At 45.6% G+C, this 25,737-nt stretch overlaps 1 protein-coding gene across 1 annotated transcript in view; it reads left to right on the forward strand.

The window, feature by feature from the left end:
* BPTF (bromodomain PHD finger transcription factor) overlaps positions 1 to 25,737 on the forward strand; it is a 73,884-nt gene that overhangs the window by 5,035 nt on the left and 43,112 nt on the right. The window contains exons 2-17 of the mRNA XM_066585992.1: positions 638 to 745; positions 1,458 to 1,527; positions 3,445 to 3,662; positions 5,361 to 5,537; positions 5,617 to 5,772; positions 8,270 to 8,407; positions 8,522 to 8,706; positions 9,195 to 9,550; positions 9,631 to 9,762; positions 13,513 to 13,642; positions 13,724 to 13,856; positions 13,940 to 14,113; positions 16,431 to 18,390; positions 22,063 to 22,187; positions 22,291 to 22,419; positions 22,499 to 22,649. Of these exons, the coding sequence (XP_066442089.1) occupies positions 638 to 745; positions 1,458 to 1,527; positions 3,445 to 3,662; positions 5,361 to 5,537; positions 5,617 to 5,772; positions 8,270 to 8,407; positions 8,522 to 8,706; positions 9,195 to 9,550; positions 9,631 to 9,762; positions 13,513 to 13,642; positions 13,724 to 13,856; positions 13,940 to 14,113; positions 16,431 to 18,390; positions 22,063 to 22,187; positions 22,291 to 22,419; positions 22,499 to 22,649 (4,342 nt within the window). The remainder of the gene's footprint in view (positions 1 to 637; positions 746 to 1,457; positions 1,528 to 3,444; positions 3,663 to 5,360; positions 5,538 to 5,616; positions 5,773 to 8,269; positions 8,408 to 8,521; positions 8,707 to 9,194; positions 9,551 to 9,630; positions 9,763 to 13,512; positions 13,643 to 13,723; positions 13,857 to 13,939; positions 14,114 to 16,430; positions 18,391 to 22,062; positions 22,188 to 22,290; positions 22,420 to 22,498; positions 22,650 to 25,737) is intronic.

Genomic DNA, 25,737 nt, shown 5'->3' on the forward strand with positions numbered 1-25,737 from the left:
AACTACACGACATATTGCGTTTTTCTAAGAACCTGGACTGCTAGTTCTATCAGCCATGTCCATACGGACATGGGTAGCTCAGGTCGTCTGGTCTACAGGCAGGATACCGTTTGAGATAGAGCCCCCTGCTGGCCCTGATGGGTGCAGTACAGAGCAGTCTCTAATTGCGTGTGCAACGGAATTAGGGTGAACAGACCCAGAACTTCGCTACAATCCTCCTGCATTGTTCTTTCTGCATATTGCTTGCGGGAGACCGACGTGTACGGTCGAAAAATCCTTTGGGTTCGTCCCTCTCTACTGCTGGTGTTTCCTTAAAGCGACCAGCGAGAGTCCCGTACCTGAGTGCCCTTGCGGTCCTGCTGTGCAGCTAACCCTTTTGTGCCTAGTGCATTCGGGCGGTTGCAATGAATCCCAGTACAGGGACAGCCCTAGTTGACTATCCAGTCAGTCGCCATGCCAGAGGATAGACTTCTTCGGAAGCCCATGGTTTCATGCAGAAAGTGGATTCTGTGGACATTACCTCAGGATCACGGGGCGGAAGGATCACTTCAAACAGCCGACGTCACGGAAGGGGGTTGTCGGGATACACAGCATCGGGGTCATGCTGCTCTTCAGGGGCCTGAAATTGGTCCTGTAGGTCTAGATGCCACCCGCATTCTGGGTGTAGTCAGCTGCGTATACGACTTCTTCAAGAGATTGACTGGGGAACTTCCTGCCAAAGGCCTTCCAGCCTTGGGCTACACGGGTAAGAGGTTGTGAATCAAACAAGTGGTTTCTTCATTGGTGTCCGGAACTGACCCACTTCCTTCCTCACAACAGGACTGTGAAGGTGATATTGACAAACCTGGAGGTAAATGGAAGATCATGCCCCCAGAGCTTTGGTTTGGATGCCAATTTTGTACAGAAGGTTGTCATCAGGAGACGGCCGTTATCGACCTGTTGTATATTTTCCCGCTCCTGCGGGTATTGGGATCCACTTCAGTGAAGTATCTGGTGAACAGCATTCTCTGTAGTGGCTCATCCCGAGAAACGCTCTGGTGGCAAGTGGGCTCGGTCTGACTATGCAAGAGTATCTCTCTCGGGTAGCATTCTTCAGTTACGCTGGCTCGCTGCTGGTAATCCAGGCAACTCCAAGTGAATTCCTGCTTTTCCAGGGTGGACTCCTTGCATCGGCTCGCCGCAGTACAGGATGACAAGGCCAGTAAGGTTATATTCTCGGGCCGTGTTATGGCTCATATTACTCGGACGGCGGGTGCCTCTTTGGAAGCTCCTTATCAGGAGCCCCTTTTTTCCTCCCAGTGAATGGATGGGACCGTTGCTCGGGCCCCTTATGCTCCGTCTCTGAGCACGCTGGATGCCTAGGCATCCATTATTGCTAGTCGCAGTTAAAGCGCTGGTTACGTTGCTTTACAAATGCGACGACTTATAATTTCCTGCCCCCCTGGGTACTGCTCTAGAACGTCCCAACGTCTTTGCTGTGTCCCCCAATGATACAGATGAGAAAACAGGATTTTGTAAGAACTTACCGTAAGACCTCTTTCTCGTCGTGTTCATTGGGGGACACAGCACCCACCCAGTCTGGCATAGGACTGTAACATATACTCCTTAGTTTGAGGGTCCTCGGTGCAGTCGCACCCGGTGTTGGAATGAGTTACAGTTCGTGAGTTTTGTTGTTTATTATCTATTGTCATATCCTACTGGCTGCTCCTACTGCTTGCACACAAACTGAGCTCGCACAATGCTTGCAGGAGGGGTATAGCTAGTGGGAGGAGTTAACACTTTGATGCTTAGTGTCGCCTTCTAGTGGCAGAAGCTTATACCCAAGGTCAGAGCTGTGTCCCCCAATGAACAAGACGAGAGAGTTTTTACGGTAAGTTCTTACAAAATCTAGTTTTTTTTGCGTTTACACGGGATGATTATCACTCAATTTAGTTGGTTTGAACAATTTTTGATCGCTAATCGTCCATGTAAATGGTCCTTGTGCAACAACCACCAGCTCCTGCATACTATACTTCCCCCGCAGATGACGAGCTAATCAGTTTCTACTTGGTGTCTGTAGGCGGTTGTAGCTGGTTTGAAGAGGTTTTCCCCCTATCTACCCAAAGGCAGGGCACACATTGTCCTCCCTGCCAAGGAAGCAAGTGTGGCAGGAGTACTAGAGCCCCTCTCGTCACCCATAACCCCAAGGATCGCCCAGTTTGACTGAAAAGCTCATCTAAGATGGGTTCTGAAGAGAAGAAGATCCTAGTATAATCTCTATGATATGATTGAGCTTTCCTACAACTGAGGGATAATGCAAACACCCACTGCTGCCTGCACACCACTACTACTATGCTAAGTCCACACGGTGTAGGGGCAGTTGTACCCTCTCACCTGCCGCTCTTACCGTATTACTAGAGGAACCTGGGGACTCTCCTGCCAGCATCGCAGCATCCGACCTCTCCTGTTGAGCTGCTTGTGGGGTGTCTTCTATGTTACCTCCTACTCTCTCTTTTCCTAGCCTCCTTCTCTCCACCAGGGTGCAGCACTCCATTGTCCACCCTTTTCAGGGGGATTGCAGATGCCCTTTGGAATAGGCCATTGGCTATTTTGCCCGTAAGCTGCAGACTCGCTGTTTAGTAGTGGGCAGGGGAGAATCTGTTAACATAGCATGTCTATGAACGGCTATTGCTGCGGGATGCGCAGCCGGTGTCTGACTGCGAATCCTGCAGTGATTATCGGTCCTTCGGCATTCGACCTTTAGATACTGAGCATCAAAACCTTAGACTAAAACATCTGTCCGTACGGAACCATTTTAAGACGTCCCACCGATGTCTTTGCTCTCCAATAAAACCAGTTTTGTTTAATTTTTTTCGTCACTCGGCTGTAACAACTCCCTCTCACAACTTTTTTTAATTGAACTGGATGGGTGAGGGCGGCGGCCATTCTGCTTTCCTGTTCCGTTCGGGGAGCAGGAAAGGGATCCCTGCAGCCGAACAGTTCTGTCTATGGACGGAACAGAACCGCATCGGACGGACCAGATTGACTCTAATGGGGTCTGTCCGTTTTCCACCCAGCTGGCTGGCTTTTGGACGGAAGAAAAAGGCTTGCATGCAGCGCTTTTTTTTTTCTTCCGGTATTTTCAGCCACATCTGAGATGAAACCTCCGGCTGGAGATTCCAATGCAGATGTGACACTGGCCTCATTGTTCTTGATTCTTACACCTTCCAGAGTTTTGTTCTAGGTTTACTGTTACCGTTTCTTGGCTCCTGGTTGCTCGTACAACTTGCATCCTTGGTTCTGTATGGTGGGGACTGGGGTGTCTGGCAGTGAATCTCCACAATCCGACTATGGGAATGACCCAGTCTTAGAGGAAGTACTGCAATGTTTTATATACTTGTATATAAGGCCGGGAAATCTTTGTCTACAATGTCTTATACTCTTCTGTATCTTTATTGTCTGTAGAGAAGAAGACTCTAAGCATGGGAAGAAGATCTGGTATTACAGCTCCAGGTCACAGCTGGAAGAGTTACTGGACTGCCTGGACAAGATCCACTATGAAGCCGACCTCTGTAAGACATTGGAGGACCTGCGGGAAGAGATCCACCGACACATGGACATAACTGAGGAGCTGACCAATAAAGCCAAGGGCAACAACCGCTCCTATCTGTCCATGGTCAACGGTGAGGACCAGTATGCTCCAGTGTGTTACAGGGGGATGTGGAAAGCACCTCACAGAGGACAATTGCCAACTGGCCTTGGCATGCGCTAGATTATTGGGAGTTTAGAGGATGAGGATCATGTCCTAAGACTGTTGTGATCCCACTGATTAATGGGGGAAAAGTTTCTTAAAAACCAATACTAACGAAGTCTGAAATTGCATATGTTCACCCCTTAATGCTGCAGGATGTACAGTTACGTCCTGCAGCGTTGGGGTATGTATAAAGAGAGATTGCGCGCCCATCTCATTCTATACATCATGGCTGCTGACTGTTTCTCACAGCCCGCTGCAACAGCTCCGATAAGCTGCGCAGCTCAGCGGAGCTGTCAATGCTTTAAATGCCGCTGTCAATTCTGGGATCGCAGGGAGCCGAGCTGGTGTCATGGCAGCCAGGGGCCTTCTGAAAGGCCCCAAGGCTGTCATCGCTGAATGCCTATCAAGACGTGCTTATGGCATTGCATGTTCTTGTAGGTAAAAATAAGTTGCAAAACTTTTACGGATTAAAAAAGTAATAAGTAAAAAAAAAAGACACCTTTTGGTATATTTTTATATTATCTAAATAATAAAACATATACATCTTTTGTATCGCTGCGTCTGTAAAAGTCTGATCTATCAAAGTAAGGGCTAATGCCCATGGCCGTTTGTTTCCGTCATGTTTAGGTTCTATTGAATCTAATAGCTTAATGTTCACATTGCGGAATTCCACCGCATGAAATAGCCCGCAACATGTCCTTTTTGCCGTGGGAATACGTGCGGCTGGCTTCCATTGTAGTCAATGGAAGCAGTCCGACACACTATACTTCCGCTGTAGCACAACAATAGTATCGTGTGAATTGTGTGCCCGGCCGGCACGTCATGCACTGTGCCTGCCCGCCATCGGGTCGCATACAGAGGATCCAGAGTGGTAAGTTTGGGGGGTGGCGCGGCGCCGTGGCGGACTCTGCTGCGATATTCGGGTGGCGGAGTCCGTCACGGCCGTGGGCATGAGCCATAAGGCATAATTTACCCCGCACGGTGAACATGGTCAGGAAAAGTTAAAAACGCCAGAATTAGGTTTAATTTTTTTTTTGTTCACTCCGCCTCCAAGAAAAAAATGTAATAAGCTATCAAAAAGTCACATGTATTCAAAAATAGTACAGATAGAAACCACAGGACGTCCTGCAAGAACCAAACCCTCTCAGCTATATTGACGGAAAAATAAAAAAAGTTATTGTGATGAGAAGTTGTTGACAGAATATTTTTAAAAATTAAATATGTTTGAAAAAGGAGTACAGCAAAAAAAAATAAATAAATGTTTGGTATCGTAATCGTACTGGCCCATAGAATAAAGTTATATCATTTTTGTTGGCGTGTGTACGCTGTAGATAGAAACAAGACGCACTCAAAAATGGCGGAATTTAGGTTTTTTTTCCGTTTCACTTCACTTAGAATTTTATACAAGTTTTTCAGTGCATTACTTGGCACATTAAATAGCACCATTGAAAAATACAACTCGTCCCGCAAAAAAAAAAAAAAAAAGCCCTCAGACAGCGGCGGCAATAAATAAATAGATAGTTATAATTTTTTTTAAAAGGGGGGGAGAGAAAAAAAAAAGAGCAATGTCCTTAAGGGGTTATCTTGAGCATAGATTTCAAGCAAATTTATTTTTTGTCTTTTTTAGAGGAAATTATGGAGCGGCTTAAATCTAAACGTGATGAAGCAGAGCCAAACAAAGTGACAGCAGAGGCAGAAAAGTCAGAAAGTGCAGCTGAAGGGGAGATCAACAAAGAATCAAATTCCACCATCAAAGTAGAGGACGCCGGGATTGGAGAGGGGACGGAGAAGGTCCAGGCTGGCGGTGAGAAGCTAGGGAGTATGCAAGCTGCCCTCCCTGCTAGATTAGTATATGTTGTTAACTTGTGTGGCTCTTATTGCAGAGAGCACTCAGGCTGAGAAAAGCAGTACGGAGGAAGCTCCGGCCACCGATGACTGCAAAGCCACTGAAGCATCGGCCAAGGAACCTGAGAAGCTACCGGCCTTGGATAGCAGTAAAGTAGCAGTGACCACAGAGCTGACATCTTCTGCCACATCAGGTACTGGTGAAGACTTTAAAACTGATGTCTTGGTGTCTATTGTCCTTATACAAATTGGCTCATAATGTAAGAAATCACAGAAGAATAATCCACTGGTCCATGAAAACATTCTACAAGCATAACTCTCTTGTTCGTATCATTGGGGGACACAGAAGACCTTGAGTATATCTCCTGCTACTAGGAGACAGACACTAAGCAAAGAAGTAGTTAGTCCCTCCTGCTAGCTATACCACTGGCACTGAGCTAAATCCGTTTTAGCTTGGTGTCCATAGGAGGCAGACCTCCAGCTCCACAGGTCTTCTGTCCTGTTTTATATGTTAATTTCCCTGATTGCCCCTAAATGGGGAGGGCGAACAGTGCTGCATTGAACACCCTGCTATTCCCTCCTCCAAGAAGACTAAGTAGAACTGAGCGTCAGTGACCTCTCTGCTTCTCACTAGTCATGGGGTCACATGAGATTACTCCTTATTCCTGCAAGCTCTCACGATTAAATGACAGTTGCTGAAGCGGTGACCCTGCTGGTGCCCTGGGGGAGGCGAAGTGAAGAGGATGAAGATAAGGTGAGTAAGTGTATTGGCAGCATTTCCCCTCATTTTTACACACTTCCATAGTCTTCCCCTCATCCCAACTTTCCTTTTAGGGGTGGGACTCACCGCTTTGGACACAGTCTCCTCACATAGCTTCTAAGAATCATTTGAATGAATTTTGAGCGATGATCGTTACGTGTAGATGGGCCTTAAGGCCAATCTCGCACAGGCGGATTTTCACAGCGTTTAGCTGGTGTTCTATCGCTCGTTAAAAACACTGCACTAAACCTCCATTCGTTTCAATGGAGCTTCTCAGACGAGCGGTTTAATGCAGTGTTTTTATAATGTGCACTTTTATGTTCTATTTTCGAGCGTTCAGCGTGTTTTTGATGCCCTGCATCGCCGATTGAAATGAATGGAGTGCGTTAAAAACGCTGTAAAACGCTGTATGCAGCTGCTTACTATGCCATCGGCAGGGGGGAGGAATGGTGACCTCATCAGCTTGCTTTGCCTGCGTTCTTACTGCACACAATTTGCTATAAATTGCGTAGGAAAACGCTTGCAACGTTGTAAAGCAAACGTTAAACAGCATAGCGTTTTTACAAAGGCCTGTGTGAGAGTGGCCTAACTAGTTTTCTTTATGCAGTGCTCACTACCATCAGATGCTCACTTTTCATGGAGGAGTATCTATGTTACTGTGTGACGCATTATCTACATGGCTCGCTGCACTCCCCTTCATACCACAGTTACATTACTGCCATAGTCTATGTAGAGGGATGACGCAGTCGGGGGAGCATCCGATCGGCCTCACTATTTTCCCTTAGGAAGGTGTCATTGTACAGTAAGTTGCTACATTTAGTCTCCCATTAGTTATGGTCTGTTTGCTGAATAGCCAGCAGGATAGTTGCATACAGTCATTTCATACATAACCTGGTTATACCATGTTCCTAAATATCAGTCAGCTGGTATCTACATAACCACCTTGTTATGTATGACTGATATCAGACATCTCATAACCTGCGCTGGGAATCACGTGCCTACTAGACTGACATCTTACTCTAGGTTACATCCCCCATACAGTCTCTTTAACCCTGAGTATTTACGTTGCGGTTAATGTCGGTACCAGCAGCTCTTCAAGGATCAGCCTTCTGCCCCCCCCCCCCCAGGTGGTGGAGCGTTTCTGGATGACAGATTGCCCTCCCCTTTTCAGGCTGTCTTCTTCTGTTGATGCAGTAATAGTACTGTTCATAAATCCTTTACACCCCCCCATACACTACATATCACTCTACGCTGGATTCTAAATCCTCTTGATAGCACAGTAGGACGAGATTCTCCAATTTCGACCTCTTACAGTCACTGGCAATTGTTCGCCCCATGAAGGGCATTCTCTGGACAAGGTTTGTCTTGGTAAGACGGAGGCAGATTCTTGAAGCTCTTCCAACTGGCACCTCTGCATGGTGAGGACTACCCTCTCCTTACTAAGTGGTCCACTGCAGCATTTGCTTACCATGACAAATCCTTTCCATAGGAAGTGTTAGGCATCTATATTACTATCTCGCATACGGAAGCCGGATCGCCCGTGTGGGACCAGCCTTATTCAGATGTCCCCTAGATATACAAGATATAGTTTATGGTCAATCATGTATGGCAATCGAAGAAGTTCTCAAGAGTACCTTAGTAAGTTATTCAGTACAGAGTAGATATATATACAGAACTTTAAGCACCCATAAATAAAGTGTAAATGGATCAAAAACACTCAAAGTAGTAAATCGTATAATTCAAATCAGGCTGGCAAAATCAGAGATGGTTCACCCCAGCAGCAATTCATTGGATTGTTCTTTTGTGATTTCCTAGTTTTGTTTTGTTTTTTTTCTTCTGGTAGTTTATTGGGTCATTCCAAGAACTTTTAATTAACGTGGATGTCTGTGAACTTAATGATGTGAGTAAACACAGCTTTCCTGCTTTGACAGAATCGTTGGAAGCTGCTCCTGGTATCCCAGCCCCTTTTGCTCCACCGTCAGACAACGGCTGTGGTAACAGCACTGAACAGCATGTGGATGGCTCTACTAAACCTCTTCAACAGCTCACCTTGAAGCATGAGGACACAGGTGAGTGTATGGAATGGCTTATGGTTCACTTGCTTATGCAAATATTAAGATACAAAAAAGTAGACATGTAAGGACGTATCTTTTTTTTTTTTTTTTTTTCTTGCTTGTTTTTAGTTTTTGGCGATGGGAAGTTGGAGAAGTGCTTGACGGATACAGTGGATCTTCTGTGTCCAGGGAAGACCTCATCCAGGATGGTGACGCGGTTGCGGAACCCCGACAGCAAGTTAAGTCTGTTGAAGAATCACCAGTTCAGTGCTGCGCTCCAGGAAGCAAATAAGATTTATAAGGAAGGCGTAGAGGTTTGTGATTTGCATTGGCCATCTATGGAGCAGCTGCACTCAGTGGGACACCTAACCTCCGGCTCCACTCTCCGTTTATGGGCCTTTCTATTCACCTTCTGTTTTCTGGTGTCTGTAAACCTGAGAAACTTCTCTCCATATGGTGATGGATTTTGTGAACACAGAGGTTTGTCAATCCTTCTATGGCCTTTAATGTTTCCAGCTAATTGGAGGCATGATGAGTCATTAGGGCATCTTTCATTCTAGTTTGGGCTTTTTCTTGGAAAACATTTTTTCCCTTTTTTTCTAGTTTTAAAGGTCTTTGTATCTGGGTGCTGTGATAACTTACAAACCTCTTAGAAGATGGGTGCTTTTAGTTACAGGATCCCTAGTCGGTCATTCCGAATTATCCTTTGTTGCATCAACCCTAACCCTGTGTTTCATGGTTGTGGTCTGCTGCTAGACAATCCCTTTTCCTTTATTAACTTGTCTTCATTTTACCCTTATAGGTCTTGGTAGTTAATTCTCAAGGTGAGATATCCCGACTAAGCACCAGGAAGGAAGTGGTCATGAGAGGTATCTTGAGCAACTACTTCAAGTTAGGGCAAGAGGGCAAATACCGCATGTATCACAACCAGTACACCACCAACTCGTATGCTCTGAACAAGCACCAGCACAGAGAGGACCACGACAAGAGGCGACATCTCTCTCATAAGTTCTGCCTGTCGCCCATGGGGGAATTCAAATGGAACGGCTCTGTCCACGGGTCTAAGGTATTGACCATATCCACATTGAGGCTTACCATCGTCCAACTGGAGAACAACATCCCTGCACCCTTCCTTCACCCTAACTGGGCCTCTCACAGGTAACAGGCATCTTTCTTTTGAGACGTTTTCTGCTTGTTCTAAAACTACAGATTTTACCCTGACCAAATCTCTGCTGCAGGTCAAACTGGATCAAAGCTGTTCAGATGTGCAGCAAGCCTCGAGAATTTGCATTAGCACTAGCAATATTGGAGTGTGCCATTAAACCTGTCGTCATGCTGCCAATTTGGAAGGATTCTCTGGGTCACACAAGGTATCCAGGGGGGGGTCATCTTATCTGCAGACACCTTATATTAACCCCTTTCATTTAAGCATCGACTCGTTCAGAAAGGCATAATTATTTTTCCCATTGAAATGGCTGTATGATGGCTTGGCTTTGTGGGACAAGTTGTATTTTACGTTGGCATTATTTTGGGGTACACGTAACTTACTAGCATCTATGTTTGTGTTTTAAATTGACGACATTCACCGTGTAGCATAAATAATGAGTTACTGTACGAGTCAGTTTGATTATGGCAATAATTAACATGTATAGTTTTAACCCCTTAAGGACACGGCCTATTTTGGTGTTGAGGACCAAGCGATTTTTGGTATTTTTCCATCTCCATTTTTCAAAAGCCATAACTTTTTTATTTTTCCATCGACGCGGCCGTATAAGGGCTTGTTTTTTGCGTGGCGAGCTGTAGTTTTTATCGATGCCACTTTTGGGTACATAGGCTATATCGTAAAACTTTTATTATTTTTTTTATGATAACGGAGAGAAAACGCATCAATTCTGCTATAGATTTTTTTTTTTACAGCATTAATCATGCAGCATAAATGACACACTAAATTTTTTCTGCGGGTCGGTACGGTTACAACGATACCAAAAGTCTTATATTTTTTTTTAGGTTTTTACACTTTTTTGCAATAAAAACCCTTTTTTTTGGAAATCTTTTTTTTTTCCTCTATAGCTGCATTCAAAGTCCTGTAACTTTTTTATTTTTCTATGTACGGAGCTCTATGAGGGCTTATTTTTTGCGAGACAAGCTGTAGTTTTTGTTGGTTCCATTTTGGGGAATGTACGGCTTTTTTGATCACTTTTATTGCATTTTTTGGGAGGCAAAATGCTAAAAATTAGCTTGTTTGTTAGCGTTTTTTGTTACGCTTTTTGCCGTAGAAAATAAAAAGCGTGTTGAACTTTTTGTACACGTTGTTACGGACGCGTCAATACCCAATATGTGGGGTTTTAATTATTTTTTTCACTTTTTTTATGCTAATATTAGAAAAAGCATAAAAAAGGTGGTCTTTTTACCTTTTTTTTACATTTTTCTTTTTTTTACATTTTTCTTTTTTTTACATTTTTCTTTTTTTTACATTTTTCTTTTTTTTACATTTTTCTTTTTTTTACATTTTTCTTTTTTTTACATTTTTCCTTTTTTTACATTTTTCTTTTTTTTACATTTTTCTTTTTTTTACATTTTTCTTTTTTTTACATTTTTCTTTTTTTTACATTTTTCTTTTTTTTACATTTTTCTTTTTTTTACATTTTTCTTTTTTTTACATTTTTCTTTTTTTTACATTTTTCTTTTCTTCTTTTTTTTTTTACACAATTTGAGTCCCTCTGAGGGACTTTAACCACTGCCCTGATGATCGCTGTCATAAGGCATGGCAGAGCTACTGCTCTGCCATGCCTTATCGCTTATACAGCGATCATAGGCAATACAGGACACCAGTGTCTGGCGTCCTGTTGCTACGGTGACAGGCCGGGCTCTCGCGATGACATCGTGAGTGCCGGCCGGAGACACAGAGGGAGCGCGATCCCTCTGTGAACTCTTTCCCTACCGCGATCTACTTAGATTGCGGCAGGGAAGGGGTTAACAGCGGGGGGCGCATCTCCGATGCCCCCCCGCTGTTGCAGCGGGACGCCGGCTGTGACTGACAGCCGGCTCCTGCTGCGGGATAGCGCGGGATTGTATGTGATCTCGCGCTATCCCCAGGACGTACCGGTACGTCCTGTTGCGGGAAGTACCAGGCTGCCAGGACGTACCGGTACGTCCTGGGGCGGGAAGGGGTTAAAGTATATTTCATGGGGAAAAAAAAGCTTTGTGACTACATTCGAAGAACCAAGAAGGTTATTCCCATCTCAGCAAGTTATCCCCTATCCTTAACTTGCTAACTGTTGGGGGTCCAACCACAACGCATGCATGCCTCTGCTCCGTTCACTTCAATGCGAGTGCTCCATATAGCAGAGTTCAAGTGCTTGATTATCTCTGGTGGTCCCAATGAAGTTAGTGGAGCCTGTGTGGCCTCTTTTGCCTGAAATCTCAGGATGATTGTGGATCCTGTGGGTAACGGATAACTTACTGAGGTGGGGAATAATCCTTTAATAATGGCAGTCAAGTGGACCATTTCTGCTGCCCGAAGTTCTTTCCGTAACTCTGTTCCTTTGTGATGTGGATGACTTCATTCATTCAAAGGACGTTCAAAATCTCGCACACATGCCTGGAGATTGCAGACTGGTGCATGCGCAGATGAAGAAGCCAAAACTGCTCACAAAAGGGCCAATTGATCGGCACATGCTCCCGTCAGTGATTGATTTTTTTTTTTCCCCCCGATGCAAGCGCAAGATTTAGATTGTCTTGCGGGTGACATCAGATATGTCATCCACATCATGGAGGCAGGGAGGGTAGGGTTATGGAATGAACTCCAAGCAGCAGAGACGGTCCAGACTGTTCGACTACCGTTAACATGCAGAGTGGGAAATTTTAAAAGGCTATTTACAGAGGTATGCCCTGTCCAGATACTATAACAAGTTAGCTTTTGGAATCGGCTCTATATCAGTTTTCTATAGCTGTAGGCTGTTTTAGGTGCTCAGAACTGCTGATGGGTTCCCTTTAAAGAGACTCTAACTGCTTCTAGGAGCCTCATAAACCAAAGTAATGCGCTTTAATGCTGTGGCACTTAGTCCGGGGTTGTTGCTCTCATAACTTTATCGCTGCCTGCCTGTAAAGCTACTCCTCATTATATGTAGTGGACTACTTACGTGTGAGCTGTTAATGACAGGAATAGTCCTCTTCATTATGAGCGCATAAGTAGTCCACTGTATTCAAGGAGCCCCATCTGTGCAGGCAGCAGCACAATGGAAAAGAAAGTAAGTGTGTGAGTGTCAGCCCCAGACTCGGTGAACCCATGCGTAGGAGTCCACAACTTTAGTCTACGGGGCTTTGAACTTCCATCTATGTAACTGCATCTGGGCTTGTTTTTGTGGGCTGAATCGCATGTTGTTGTGGCTTTTTTTAAAGAACCATTGATTAATTTTTGAGAGGCGGAAGATGGGAAGGGAGAAAGCAATTCTTCCGTGTTTATTCTGTAAAAAATTTTTTTAAATCTCTGTGCTGCTTACCATGCAGTTTAAAATGGTAGCATTGTTTTACGGGTTATTGTGATTCTAGCCGTACCATGTAAACATTTTAGCAAAATAAAACCGGTTATGGAAACAACTTTTTTTTTTTTTTTTAATAGTCCCTTTAAGAGACTTCACAATGGGGTCAGTTTATCATCTTCATAATGCTTTGCTATGCTGCCTATACCAGACCATTATTGTGTGTAATGAACTGACAGGCAATCTGTCTAGTAGACATAACTCTAGCATGGCTGGGGGCTTTTCTTGGACCCCCCAGATGCCACGCCAACCCATTGGCCCACTCTGATTGTGTCCCGGGACACTGATGGAGTAATAGAGGAAACCCCATGCTTCTGTCTCAATGGCTAGATGCCAGTACTAGGGTCGCTATTGACTGCGCCATGTTGTAAGGAGTTACAGATCAGAGTTTTTTTTTTAATCTAAGAGGTTTGTATCGGGATGTTTGCTATCCACTGCACATAACTCTGTCCGTATGTGGGAAGGGGTTAAGTGCAATACAGTGTGTATGTGTGTATATATATTACTATAGGAGATACTATGAGTATTTAGCTGGATGCAGTGATCATGGACATTAGACTAAAGACGACTTTTTTTTAGGTTACGGAGGATGACCTCAATGGAAAGAGAGGAAAAAGACAAAGTAAAGAAGAAGGAGCGGAAACAGGAAGAGGAGGAGAGCATGCAGCAGGCCACATGGGTCAAGTACACGTTCCCCATAAAACATCAGGTAGGACAGTCTGACATCTTGCTCTCTGTTGCTAATTGCTCCAATGTCATTCCAAATATATAACTGTCAGCTTGTTTTCAGGTTTGGAAACAGAAAGGTGAGGAGTACCGGGTGACCGGATACGGAGGCTGGAGCTGGGTCAGTAAAACACATGTCCAGCGGTTCCAGCCACGATTTCCCGGAAACACAAATGTAAACTATAGGAAAATGTCTGGTGAGTAACCCGACCGCCTGGCGCTAGATTATAGGTCAGTATTTTTATGCCAAGGTAACGGCCGAACTCTGTTTTATCAAAAGCAACAGAAAATGCAATGAAGACAGAAATTAGTGAGGAGCAGCAGCGTGGGAGAAAACTAGATCCTGTTGGAGACATTTCCACAAAGGAGGAAAAAGACGACAAGGACCAAATAAAAGATCTTGATACAAGGGAGATGGAACATACAGGAGAGTATGAGGATTCCTTCTCTACAGGTATATAAACCAGGTCCTGACAGAGCTTGCCTCATCGTCATCTCATTTTATAGTAACTTGCATCCTAACCTCTAGACTGGAGGATTCACCAGAGTATCACGTAACCTTTATTTTCTAGGTCTTTCGGAGGTAAAACGACGACGCTCCTATTCTTTTACTTTTGTCCTGAAATGTAAATAGAAAACGTTTCAACTGCCGAACAATTCTGATTTACTTAAAATAGCACAAAATGTATAAAGTGCACAGAAATAATGAATATCCCAGCAATTTTGAGTGACTACAATTTGAACTGAGAAATTTCTAAAGAAATGATCTGTGTGTCCTAGGGGATCACCATGCTGTCCTATGTCTTACTGTAAGCCAACTGGCTGCAGCAGGCATCTCTTCCTTCTGCCCTGTCTGCAGTAGAACAGAACGATTGCCAAGCTCAAGTGGGGGCAACATTATCTCCTATTTACTTTTAGCATGCATTTCTAGGTTAAGGTCCATTTACACACACATATCTCTCAAAAGATTGAAAGGTCAGCAATCGTTTTGCATAAAAGTACTAATCGGCACTAATTGCTATTAGTACTGATCAGTTTCATTAGTTCTGTAATTAGCAGTATTGTTCAGCCTTGGAGAATTCAGCACCATGGACAGCAGGCACAGTGTGCTAATCAGCTATTCTGCCAGCAAGGGTGAGAACTGAGAACAGCTGTAACAATGTTATCAGATCTGGCTGGCAGCGGGAGGTCCTGCTTATCAGCTGTTCTGCTGAAGGATGGTTTTCAAGCAGAACTGAAAACCATTGTTCGGCAGAAAACTGAAAGATGGGCACATTTAGAGACAAAGATTATCACGCAAAAGATGGCTTTGGAGCAATAATCGTTGTCTAAATGGGGTTTTAACCCTTTCCAATCCATTTATTTTTTCTCATCCATTCTCCCCACCTCCAAATAAATCGGAGCTAGGGAGAATGGATGAGAAAAAATACATTTCCCTGCACCCTCCTGAACTGACAGAGTTCAGGAGGGTGCAGGTGCTCACTGCACCGTGGAGGGACCTGCTTACCTGTCCGGCGTCTTCTGCATTCTCCCTTCTGCCTCTCGGCTCGGCGATCATGTGACCACTGAAATCAGGTGGCACCGGCGGTCACATGATCGCCAGGCGGAATTTCCTGCATTACATAGCGCTAATTGAGCGCTTTGTAATGTGTAAAGGAGAAGGCAGAAAGGGTTAAAAACCCTTTCTGCCTTCTCCTCGAGGGTCCTTGATGAGGATCAGTGCAGGAGTGTATCTGCACCCAATATGTCTGACGATCGGGTGCAGATGCACTCCTGCACTGCAATGTCGGGCCTGCCCCGACATCTGAGCTGTGGAGGGAAATTATGATGTCGGGGCAGGCCCGACATTGGATTGGAAAGGCTTAAGGGTGTCTTCACAGGTGGTGGATTTGCTGCGGATTTTCATCAGTTAAAAAAGCAGCTGCAAATCTGCACTAAAATCTGCATCATTTGGTTTGAATTTTGCCGTAGATTTGCTGTGGATTTCATCCCTTCAATTGAACAGAAATTAGAGGTGAAATATATACTTCACATTTGCACCAAAATCCTCACTAACGCCGGATTCACACGAGCGCATGTCTATTTGTGCAGCGTTTCTGTTTTTGTGTTTTTTTTTTTAATTTTTTTACTGCACATACAAAAAAAATCCCTTATACTTAAACGGCTTATTGGCCTAATTGGTTTCCTATAATCTATTCCCATATGCAAATGCGCAGGAAGATAAAGCATGTTGCGTATCTTTTTTTCTTTTTTGCGTAATGGAAGTGTGCAAGCAAAATATCCGCTTGTGCATAAACGCATTAAAATCAGTGGGTTCTATTCACTGCATATTGCGTGTGCAAATATGGTCGTGTGAATCAGGCCTAAATGATGCTTTTATTTGCTAGGGATTTTTTTTAGCTGCAGAAGTTCCTTTCTAAAGCAGAGATGGACGTCGGGTACGCACAAATACAACTGTTGGCTAGTAGTAGTACAGAAATTGTGACTCTGCTCAGACAGGAGTCGTATGCAAAAATGAAACCTCCCCATGAGCTCTTTCACACTTTTGACTGATCATATCCGAGGTCTATGGCCAACTAGTTGGACCAATGTATGTGCAGTCTTTGTACTGCACCCCTTCTGCTGTTTGTAGATTATCAGGAGCCATACCCCTGAAAAGGTAAAGTTGTTGCTTTTTTATTTTACATGATTTCTACAGTTACTGTTTTTACACAATATGCAGAATTCTGACATTTTATGCACCTATTTAATATTATTCTTTGTATAACCAGGACTTGAGCATGCTGAATCCGTTAAGGATGAGCCTATGGAGCTAGATACATCTTCCATCAAAGAGGAGAAGACGTTTCCAGATGTGGATTTAATCAATGTGAGCCTTGGCTTTCAAATGAGGACTTGGTATAAAAAGAAGGTTAAATCTTCTCGGCTTGATGTGTTACTAGAACGTAGAGAGAGACAATTTACTTACGAAGAAAAGCAGCGACTGGAGAGACTCAAACTAGGCAGCGCCACAAAGGAGAGCGTCTCACCGCACCAAAGAAGCCTACCCAGGAATGATAATGAGCTAGATGGTGCCAGTAGACTTGGTGTCCAGGAACTGACCATGGATGATGCTGATAGTAATACTGCGTCTACTGAAAAAACACAAGGCTCCCATTGTCAGGACATGAAGTCCAGAAGCTCAGCCTCCAAGGCGGAGCCCGACACCCAGACCAGCAATACAGAGATTGTACTAAACAAATGTAGCATTGCAGAAAACGAAGAAAGTTTATCATCTCAGAACAATGATATTACTAACAGGACCTTAGAGACCAAAAAGGAGACTCTTTATAGTGCAGATGGGCTTCTAGACAACAATTCTTCCAATAGTCCAGCAGAAGAGACGCTAACGCAGCCTGGTGTGGACTTACCCTGTGCAACTGAGCACAGGAAAAGTCCAAAATTGGTCAGTGATCAATTTGTGCTCTCCAAAGAAGGAGAAGATGAAAGAGACAGGTCTGAGGAAATCCTAAGAAATCTGGAGGAAGGATATGATCCTGTAACAGAAATTATGGGCATCGCCCACAAAGGCAGCTTAAGTGACATCCAAAAGGATTGTATAGACCAGTCCACCAATGGAGACCAGGACGACATCCCCTCAAATTACTATACAGACTGCCACAGAAAGAAAGGCAGCAAAGATGCACAGACAGCGAAGGCAGAACACGTCACACTCCATGTCAACGGGAAGGATGTGTTCCCTAATAAAAGTCACGAACTGTGCAACAACCAAACCCTGCAGGAAATTGATCTAAAAGTGAACAATGTCTCAAAGTCTCTATCTGAGCACAGAGCTAAATTGAAAGACCCTGTAGTCAAAGTGTTCATGAATGGAGATGTCAGCATGGAGGAAGAGGAAGATAAGAATGGAGCCTCTGAGGGGCAAGGTAAAGTTTCAGACATGGCTGCGGAGGAGGTAAGGCCTGAGAACTGCCCAGAGGAGCCACCTTCCTGCGAGGAAAAAAACTTGGATGCTTCTCAGTTATTGTGTAACAGGACTAACGCCACTGATGGGACTGAGGGTTTAAAAGTTGAGGAGCCTCACAAGAGCGCAACATCTTTGGTGACCTATGCAACGGAATCCAGCCTTAGTAACGATTCCATAAAACATAATGGTTTGCCCAGTGACACTGTCAATGGGGAGGCAAAAATACAAACTGTTGTCACAGAAGTGACCACTACAACCACCACCGTGGCAACGTCCAGGACGGTCTTTGAGATGTCTGGTAATTCTCCCAAGCAGGAGGTGGAGAACGCGTCTGTGTCGAGCACCACAACAACGACCGTGACCAAAATCGCCATGCAGAATCCAAGCAATGAGAATGTGGTGTCCATCAAAGAGCAAAGCAAAACCGTGGTGACCGCGACTCTGTCAGACTCCATGACCACCCCTTCCGGCACGGTCTCATCATTGATGACTGTGAGCAAAAAGTACTCAACAAAGGATCGGGTGCGGCTCATGAAGTTCTCAAGGCCTAAAAAGTCGCGGTCAGGGACGGCACTTCCATCATACAGGAAATTTGTCACTAAGAGCAACAAGAAGAGCATATTTGTCCTTCCAAATGATGACCTCAAAACACTCTCAAGAAGAGGGGGGATACGGGAAGTGCCCTTCTTCAGTTATAATGCCAAACCAGTGCATGATATTTGGCCTTATCCTTCACCTCGTCCCACGTTTGGTATAACCTGGAGGTACGTAAATTGAATTCAGACCGTTTTCTATAGACAACTTGATACCCGAAAACCCCAGTGTGTCCATAGCGTCCAGACTTCAGAGAAAGCTTCATTAGTATGATTCCAGTAGTATAAGGATGGTGCAGTTATGGGTCATTTACACGGGACGATTATCTTTCAAAATGCGTTCAAATGAATGAAATTTGAGCAATTTTTGTGCATTTACATTGCATGATTACTGCTCACTTTTTGTTTACTGTTCAGTCAGCTTAAAAAGAATTGCTGGATCACAGGCTTGTCATTCTGACTAAAAGCACCCGCTAAGCACTTCCCATAGAAGGTGACGCACTTAGCGAGACGCCCGCGATCCAGCGGTAAAGTCTTTCAATGTAAACACTGACGACCTTAGCGGTGACATCGGTGCTCGTGCAGTCATTTACCCAATTGTCGGCCCGTGTAAAACGGACATTAGCTGTTCTCCAGTATGTTACAAGCCCCATAACAATAGTTCCTGTCTTTAACCAAGTATAAAAACATATGCTCACCAGCAGCACACAGTGGCAACCCTCCGGGGTGAGGCGAGAGTCATGCACAGCCACAACAGAATCTGAACCCTGATTCCACAGTAAAAGAAGGTTCATGGTGGCATAAGTAAGGTGCGAAGTTTCAGATAATTTATTCCGCCATGCCAAAGTTAAAATGCAACGCTTCAGCCTTGCAGGGTCTTGATCAAGCTTGATGAAGACCTTGCGAGGTCGAAACGTCGCATTTTAACTTTGGCATGTAAGAATAAAGTTTTTGAAACTTTGCACCTTACTTATGCTGCCATGAACCTTCTTTTACAATAGCTCCTGTCTTGTCCTTGGTGAAATATTCACACGTTAACTGGTTTGAATAGGTTTAGTGTAAATTTTGTAAACGTAGATGGATATACAAGAGGATTTGGCTTTTTCTAAGGATGTCCCTTGTTAAGGCTCATTTTACACAGAGCGATGATCGCTCGAGCAATTTAGTGTGCAAATAAAGCCTTAGCTGAATGCAGTTAATAGCTTGAGGGCTCTTATCTGCATTCAGCTCCTTTGTTCTCCGACTGGTAACAATGCTACCAGCACTACCCATGGAGAACTCCTGATATGGCTGAACAACGATTTTTAGGTTGTCGTGAATTTAACGATCAGCTAGCAGTGCATGATGGACGCGCGTTTAGATGCAACGCTGATCGCTCAAACTATCTCTTTTTAGCGATTTTTGAGTGATCATCGCTCCGTGTAAATGGGCCTTTACAGCCCTGGGTACAAATAGATAATGGGAGAGATCTCTGTATTGTCCCCTAATGTATTTATACATAGTTATTAAGGTCACACCTTAACTGTCTCTTCTGTAAACTGAATAACTCCAATTTTGATAGCCTCTGTGGGTATTGTAGTCCGCTCATTCCATGTATTACTTTAGTTGCCCATCTTTTTACCCGTTCAAGCTCTGATGTGTTCTTCTTGAGTTCCGCTGACCAAAACTGTCCACAATATTCCATGTGTGGTCTGACCAGGGACTTGAGGAAGAACAATGTTCTTGTCATACACCCCTGGACCTCTTTTGATGCACCCCATGATCCTGTTTGCCTTGGCAGCAGCTGCCTGACACTGGTTGCTCCAGTTAAGATTACACTTCTCTAAAATCCCCAAGTCCTTCTCCATGTCAGTGTCCCCAGTAGTTTCCCATTTAGTGTGTAATGGTGACATGTATTTCCTGCCCATGTGCAGAACCTTACATTTATCAGTGTTACACCTCATTTGTCACTTTTCTGCCCCCAACCTATCCAGATCCTCCTGCAACCCCTTGTGTCCTCTCTTGTGTTAATTACTTGACATAGTTTTGTGTCATCTGCAAATATTGATAATTTACTGCACAATCCTTCTAATAAATACATTAAAAATATTGCGCCTATCGTACCCCATTAGTAACTGTGACCCAGTTGGAGTATGCACCATTTTATAACCGCCCTCTGCTTTCTATCACTGACCTGTTACTTACCCATTTTCACACATTCTTGCCCAGACCAAGCATTCTCATGTTATACACAGACTTTTTATGCGGCACAGTATCAAACGCTTTTGGAAAAGTTCAGATACATAAGATACAATGATCTTCACCGGTCCAGTCTAGCACTTACCTCCTCATAGAAGCTGATCAGGGTGGTTTGACAGGAGCCATCTCTCATAAACCCATGGTGATGTGGACTTATACAGCTATTTTTATTCGAGGTCCTCCAGAATATCATCTCTTAGATCCATCATTTACTAACAATAGAAGTAAGACTTACTGGCCTGTAGTTTCCAGCTTCACTTTTTGACCCCGTTTAGAATATCAACACCACATTTCCTATGCGCCAATCCAATTTAACAGACCCAGTTACTACAGAGTCCTTAAAGGGGTTGACCAGGATTAGAAAAATGTCTGCTTTGTTCCAAACACTACGCCACCTTTGTGCATTGATGTGTCTGGTATTGCTGCACAACTCCTGTTCACATCAATGGTGCTGAGCTGCAATAGCAGACACAACGCTACGGACAAGGGCGGCCATGTTTTTATAACCCATCACAACCCATATAAACATTAGAAGCAATGGTCTGTATCACATTGACTTAATTCCCTTAGAACCCGAGAGTGTTTGTTTTTTTTTTTCTCTTTTTCTTAATATTTTTAAGGCGGCTCTGCATGTCTTCTTGGGTTAGACTGATGAGATTTAATGGAGAGTTTACTTTATTATTCTGCGTTTCACCTGACATTTCATTTTCCTGAGTGAATATGTTGGAGAAAAAAAAACTATTTAACATCATTTTCTCCTCATCACCCTCTACAGTTCTTTCCTCATTACTTTAAAAGGGCCAACACATGTTGCGCATTATTACAACTGAGGTCAATATGGAGGACACTATTACTGCTGGGGCCACTATGGATGGCACTATTAGTATACAGTCTTACAATTACAATTGGCCCCTTAAAGGCTGATGTGGCCCTCGGTGAAAATGAGTTTGACACCCCGGATGTGAAGAATAAAATGCTCACAGTGGGTGTTTAAGATGGGCTTAAAATATTCCCATTAATTGTCTGTTGTCTTTATTTCTGGGGACAATAAGGAAATAATAAGCATAAATATACAACCGCCCTGGGGGCTTTCACGAAGTTCTGTGCTGCCATCACAACTGAACAGCACCTTGCAGTCTCATCATGGTGGTGGCTGCGAGGGGGGGGGGGGGGCATTTAGGAACACCCCCACCCCCTCCAAACTCTGTTCAGGACATTTATATGCTACTGTTAGAATTCACAGTGGTATTTAAAGGGTTAACAGCCACAATCAGGGTCCTCGCTAATCGCGACTGTTTCTGATGGGTGTCGGCTGTCAATGACAGCTGTTACCTGCCGTGTATGATGCAAGATTGTTTCCCAATTCCACTTCATACAAACCCTGACGCCGGAGAGCATACATGTACACCTAAAGATTGTCAAGTGGTTAAAGTGGTACGGCCTATAAAGAATCCATATGTATGCTTGTTGGTTGGACACCCCTTCTCAGAGACCGGGATACTACTGCTCGTTCTCTAGTGTAATAATGTATATAGAATATTATTCCTTCTGATGTGATTTTTTTAACCCAAGTATGAATTCTAACCCTGATTGCATCTCTTACAGGTATCGTTTGCAAACTGTGAAATCTCTGGCTGGTGTGAGCCTGATGCTGCGACTACTGTGGGCAAGTTTACGGTGGGATGACATGGCCACCAAACCCCCTCCCGGTGGGGGAATAACACGCACAGGTATTCTGCGCCCCGCACCCTCACATGACTTCTCTAATACATGAATATGCATAGAATCACTGTACACTTTATCATAAAGTGACTAGAGATGTTTATCTCATAGAGTCCTCCGAAACTGAAATCACCACCACTGAAATCATCAAGAGAAGAGATGTCGGCCCCTATGGAATCCGTGCCGAGTATTGCATTAGGAAAATCATATGTCCAATAGGCGTTCCAGAGGCACCAAAAGGTAAGCATTGGAGCACAAGTGTCATCCTGGTCACAGAGTTGTCCGTATAGAGACATGATCTTAGACTTTCCTGTTACAGAAACTCCAACACCTCAGAGGAAGGGACTCCGATCGAGTGCGCTGCGCCCCAAAAGACCAGAAACTCCTAAACAGACGGGCCCCATAATCCTGGAGACCTGGGTGACTGAGGATGAGCTAGAACTGTGGGAGATCAAGTGCTTTTCAGAGAGGTATGTGTCACCCAGCCTTGACACTGCTTAACCCTTTAACACTCCAGGACATAGTTACATCATGGAGTTCGGAGTTTGTATGGAGTGGGATTGGGGGGCGATCCTACTCCATGCAATGTGGGTGCCCGCTGTCTCTTTTTTTTTTTTTTTTTTGAACATCAAGTTTTATTGGCCTTTCCAAAGTATACAATGCAATTTAACACAAGTGTGCATTGATTTACATTCAGTAATATACATTATATGCTTATTACAACTTTATTGGGTTGAGGGAAGTAGAGGAAGGGAGAGGGGGAGAGTTAAAAAGGGAAGGCTGGTAATCTTGGGAAGGGGGGTATACCTCACATGCATAGGCATCTCCATTACAAAGTGACCAGGTTAGTAGAATATATGTATATGTTGGTTTTCTACTGGATCTACTTTTTACAGTGTTAGAAAGTTATGTTCGAGTTAAGAAAAAAATCTCTGATTTCTCAAGGTGTTTAAGCAGAAGCCCATTACAAGGTGGAAGAGGGAGGAAAGGGCAAACTGACCGCGGCTGTTAACCCTTTAAATGTTACCATTAAATCTGACAGATACTATTGAAAATCTTCATTTAAATTGCCACACTTCTCTGAGAGAAGATTAAAATATAACTTTTAATTCATTTAAAATATTACATGAATAAATCTCAATGTCATTTTTTTATTGCCTCACCGCTTGCAGTTTTTGTAGTATTATATTACTATGATGTGAGCAGCCAAAGGTATTTTATAAAGACCATCTACTCAAATAGTTAAAGGAATTTAAAAAAACCCTTACCTTCAAGCAGGCTTTCGGTCTGTTATCATTGGGGGACACAGCTCTGACCTTGGGGTATAGCTTCTGCCACTAGGAGGCGACACTAAGCACAAAAGTGTTAACTCCTCCCACTAGCTATACCCCTCCTGCAAGCAGCATGCTAGCTCAGTTTTTAGCTTAGTGTCTAGGAGGCAGGACGGTCTCTCCTGCTGAGACTACTTTTTTTCTTTCTTTTGAATTTTTTCCATTAGTTTCCTTTTTTTCCCGCAAGGCCGGGGCATAACGGGGAGGCAGGACTCTCCCCGTTAACCCACCGAGGGCGGCGAACAGAGGTGATATGTAGCCCTCTGTTGTCTGCCGGGCCCCCTCTGAAGAAAAGGAGGCGCACTCGGCCACCAAACTGAGTGTGACCCGCCAGCCCCCCTTATTTATGGTCCGGCATCCACTGCCTCATCAAAGGCAGGCGATGATGGGGAGAAGCTCTGCTGGAGCCAGGGAGCCACCCTACCTCAGGAAGGGAGGTAAGTATGTGGGTTTGTTTTGTTATGCCACCCGATGTGCGCTGCTTGCTATGCCGCCTGCTGCGCTACTTGTTTCCCGTTGCGCTGCTTGTTAGCTGCGCTGCTAGTTATGCCGCCTGCTGCGCTGTTACAGGGCGGCTGCGGCTTATGCACCCGCAGCACCGATGTTTATGCTGCGCCCGCGGCTGTTTGGTGGGCACCCGCGGCTGTTTGGTGACGGCCATTTGGTCGGCGCCCGCGGCTTATATGCCGCCGCGGTATGGTGGGCGGCCTTTTTTAAACTTGGCGCGGTTATGGCCGCGACTGATGTGCTGCCGGCGGCCGCCCGCTTCCAGGACGGCTGCGGCTTATGCACTTCCGGCCGGACTCGGCCACGGCTGGTGTGTTGCCGGTCGCCCGTGGCCATTTTGTTGGGGCCGCCCGCGGCTACTCGTTGGGTGGCCGCGGCTGATGTGCCACTGGCCGCCCGTACTGTCCCCTCCGCGGCTGCTGTGAGCGGCCGTGGCTGCTGTGCTGCCGGCCGCCGGCTGCTACTTGTTCAGCGGCCGCAGCGGATGTGCCGCTGGCCGCCTGCGATGTATCCCCCCGCGGCTGCTGTGCTGCTGGCCGCCCACAGCTGATGTGCCGCCCGCGCCTGTGGGTGACGGCCGCGGCTGATGTGCCACCGGCCGCCCGCGGCTGATGGCACGGCCCCGCCCCCCCCCCCCCGCGGCTTGCGCTGCCGGCCGCCCACGGCTGAGGTTGCCGCGGACCCGGCGCGTGCCTGCTGCTCGTTTCGTGCAGGGGCTCCTCGCGCCGTCGGCCGGGCATGCAGACGCCAATCGGGCGTTTGAGTTTTTCCCACCAAGCGGGCGTTGAGGTTTTCCCGCCGAGCGGGCGCTTCAATTTCCCGTTGAGCGGGCGACTACCCTGTGGCACCCCGCGTCCCTCTTTCCGTAGCGCCGCCCGGTGTACGCATAGCGCCGCACGGCCGGTTTGCCGGCCCCACTCTCCGTGTCGGCGCAGGGACATTTTAAAATCGCCTGCAAAGCGGCCATGCTCTCGGCGCCACGCGCAGCAGAACAGGCCACGCGATTTTTAGAGGTTGTGCACCAGCATCGCCCCCCTACAGCAGCGTTGGTCACATGTTTACTGCGTGCGTTGCCGCCGGTTAGGACGGGTGGTGGATAACCGTGTCGCACGGCCACCATTGCCTTGCTGCTGAACAGATTGCGTAGCTCGCGACGTTCGGGCGTTTGATCGCCATAGGCTGGCGTATAATGCTACTGTGCGACCCGCTTTGCCCGCAGACAGCAGCTGACCACTCCTTACGCAATCCTCTCAGCGAAACGGAGGTCGCCGGGACCCCTTCCGTACTACACACAGACTATCGGTGGCTCCCTGGTCGCTGATAGCGCCCCTATTACCCCTTCCATAACAGAAGGAGTACCGCACAGCTACCCATATCTGCTCCGGACCGGGTTGAGCGTTGCCTGACGGAAGCTCTCCCATTGCCCCCCCTGCAGTTCCCTGCAGCCAGCAGTACCGCGGTGTCTAAGTCCAGGATGACATGCGGACGGGGCGGCCAGAGCCACATGCCAGGTGTGCTCTCGCTACAGCTCTATATAGACTGACAACAGTGTATGAACTCTTGTCAGCATTACTCGGGGCTCGCTGACTGGATTCATCGTTCCCCATGTTGGCTCCGCACCTGGTTGAGCCTTACATGTCGGCAGCTCCCCTGTGGTTTTCCCCGCGGTCACAGGTACCATAGTGTCCGCGTCCAGGAGGACATGCAGGCGGGGCGCCCA

Source organism: Eleutherodactylus coqui, chromosome 13 (genome assembly GCF_035609145.1).
Source record: "Eleutherodactylus coqui strain aEleCoq1 chromosome 13, aEleCoq1.hap1, whole genome shotgun sequence".
In the NCBI taxonomy this organism is placed as follows: Eukaryota; Metazoa; Chordata; class Amphibia; order Anura; family Eleutherodactylidae; genus Eleutherodactylus; species Eleutherodactylus coqui.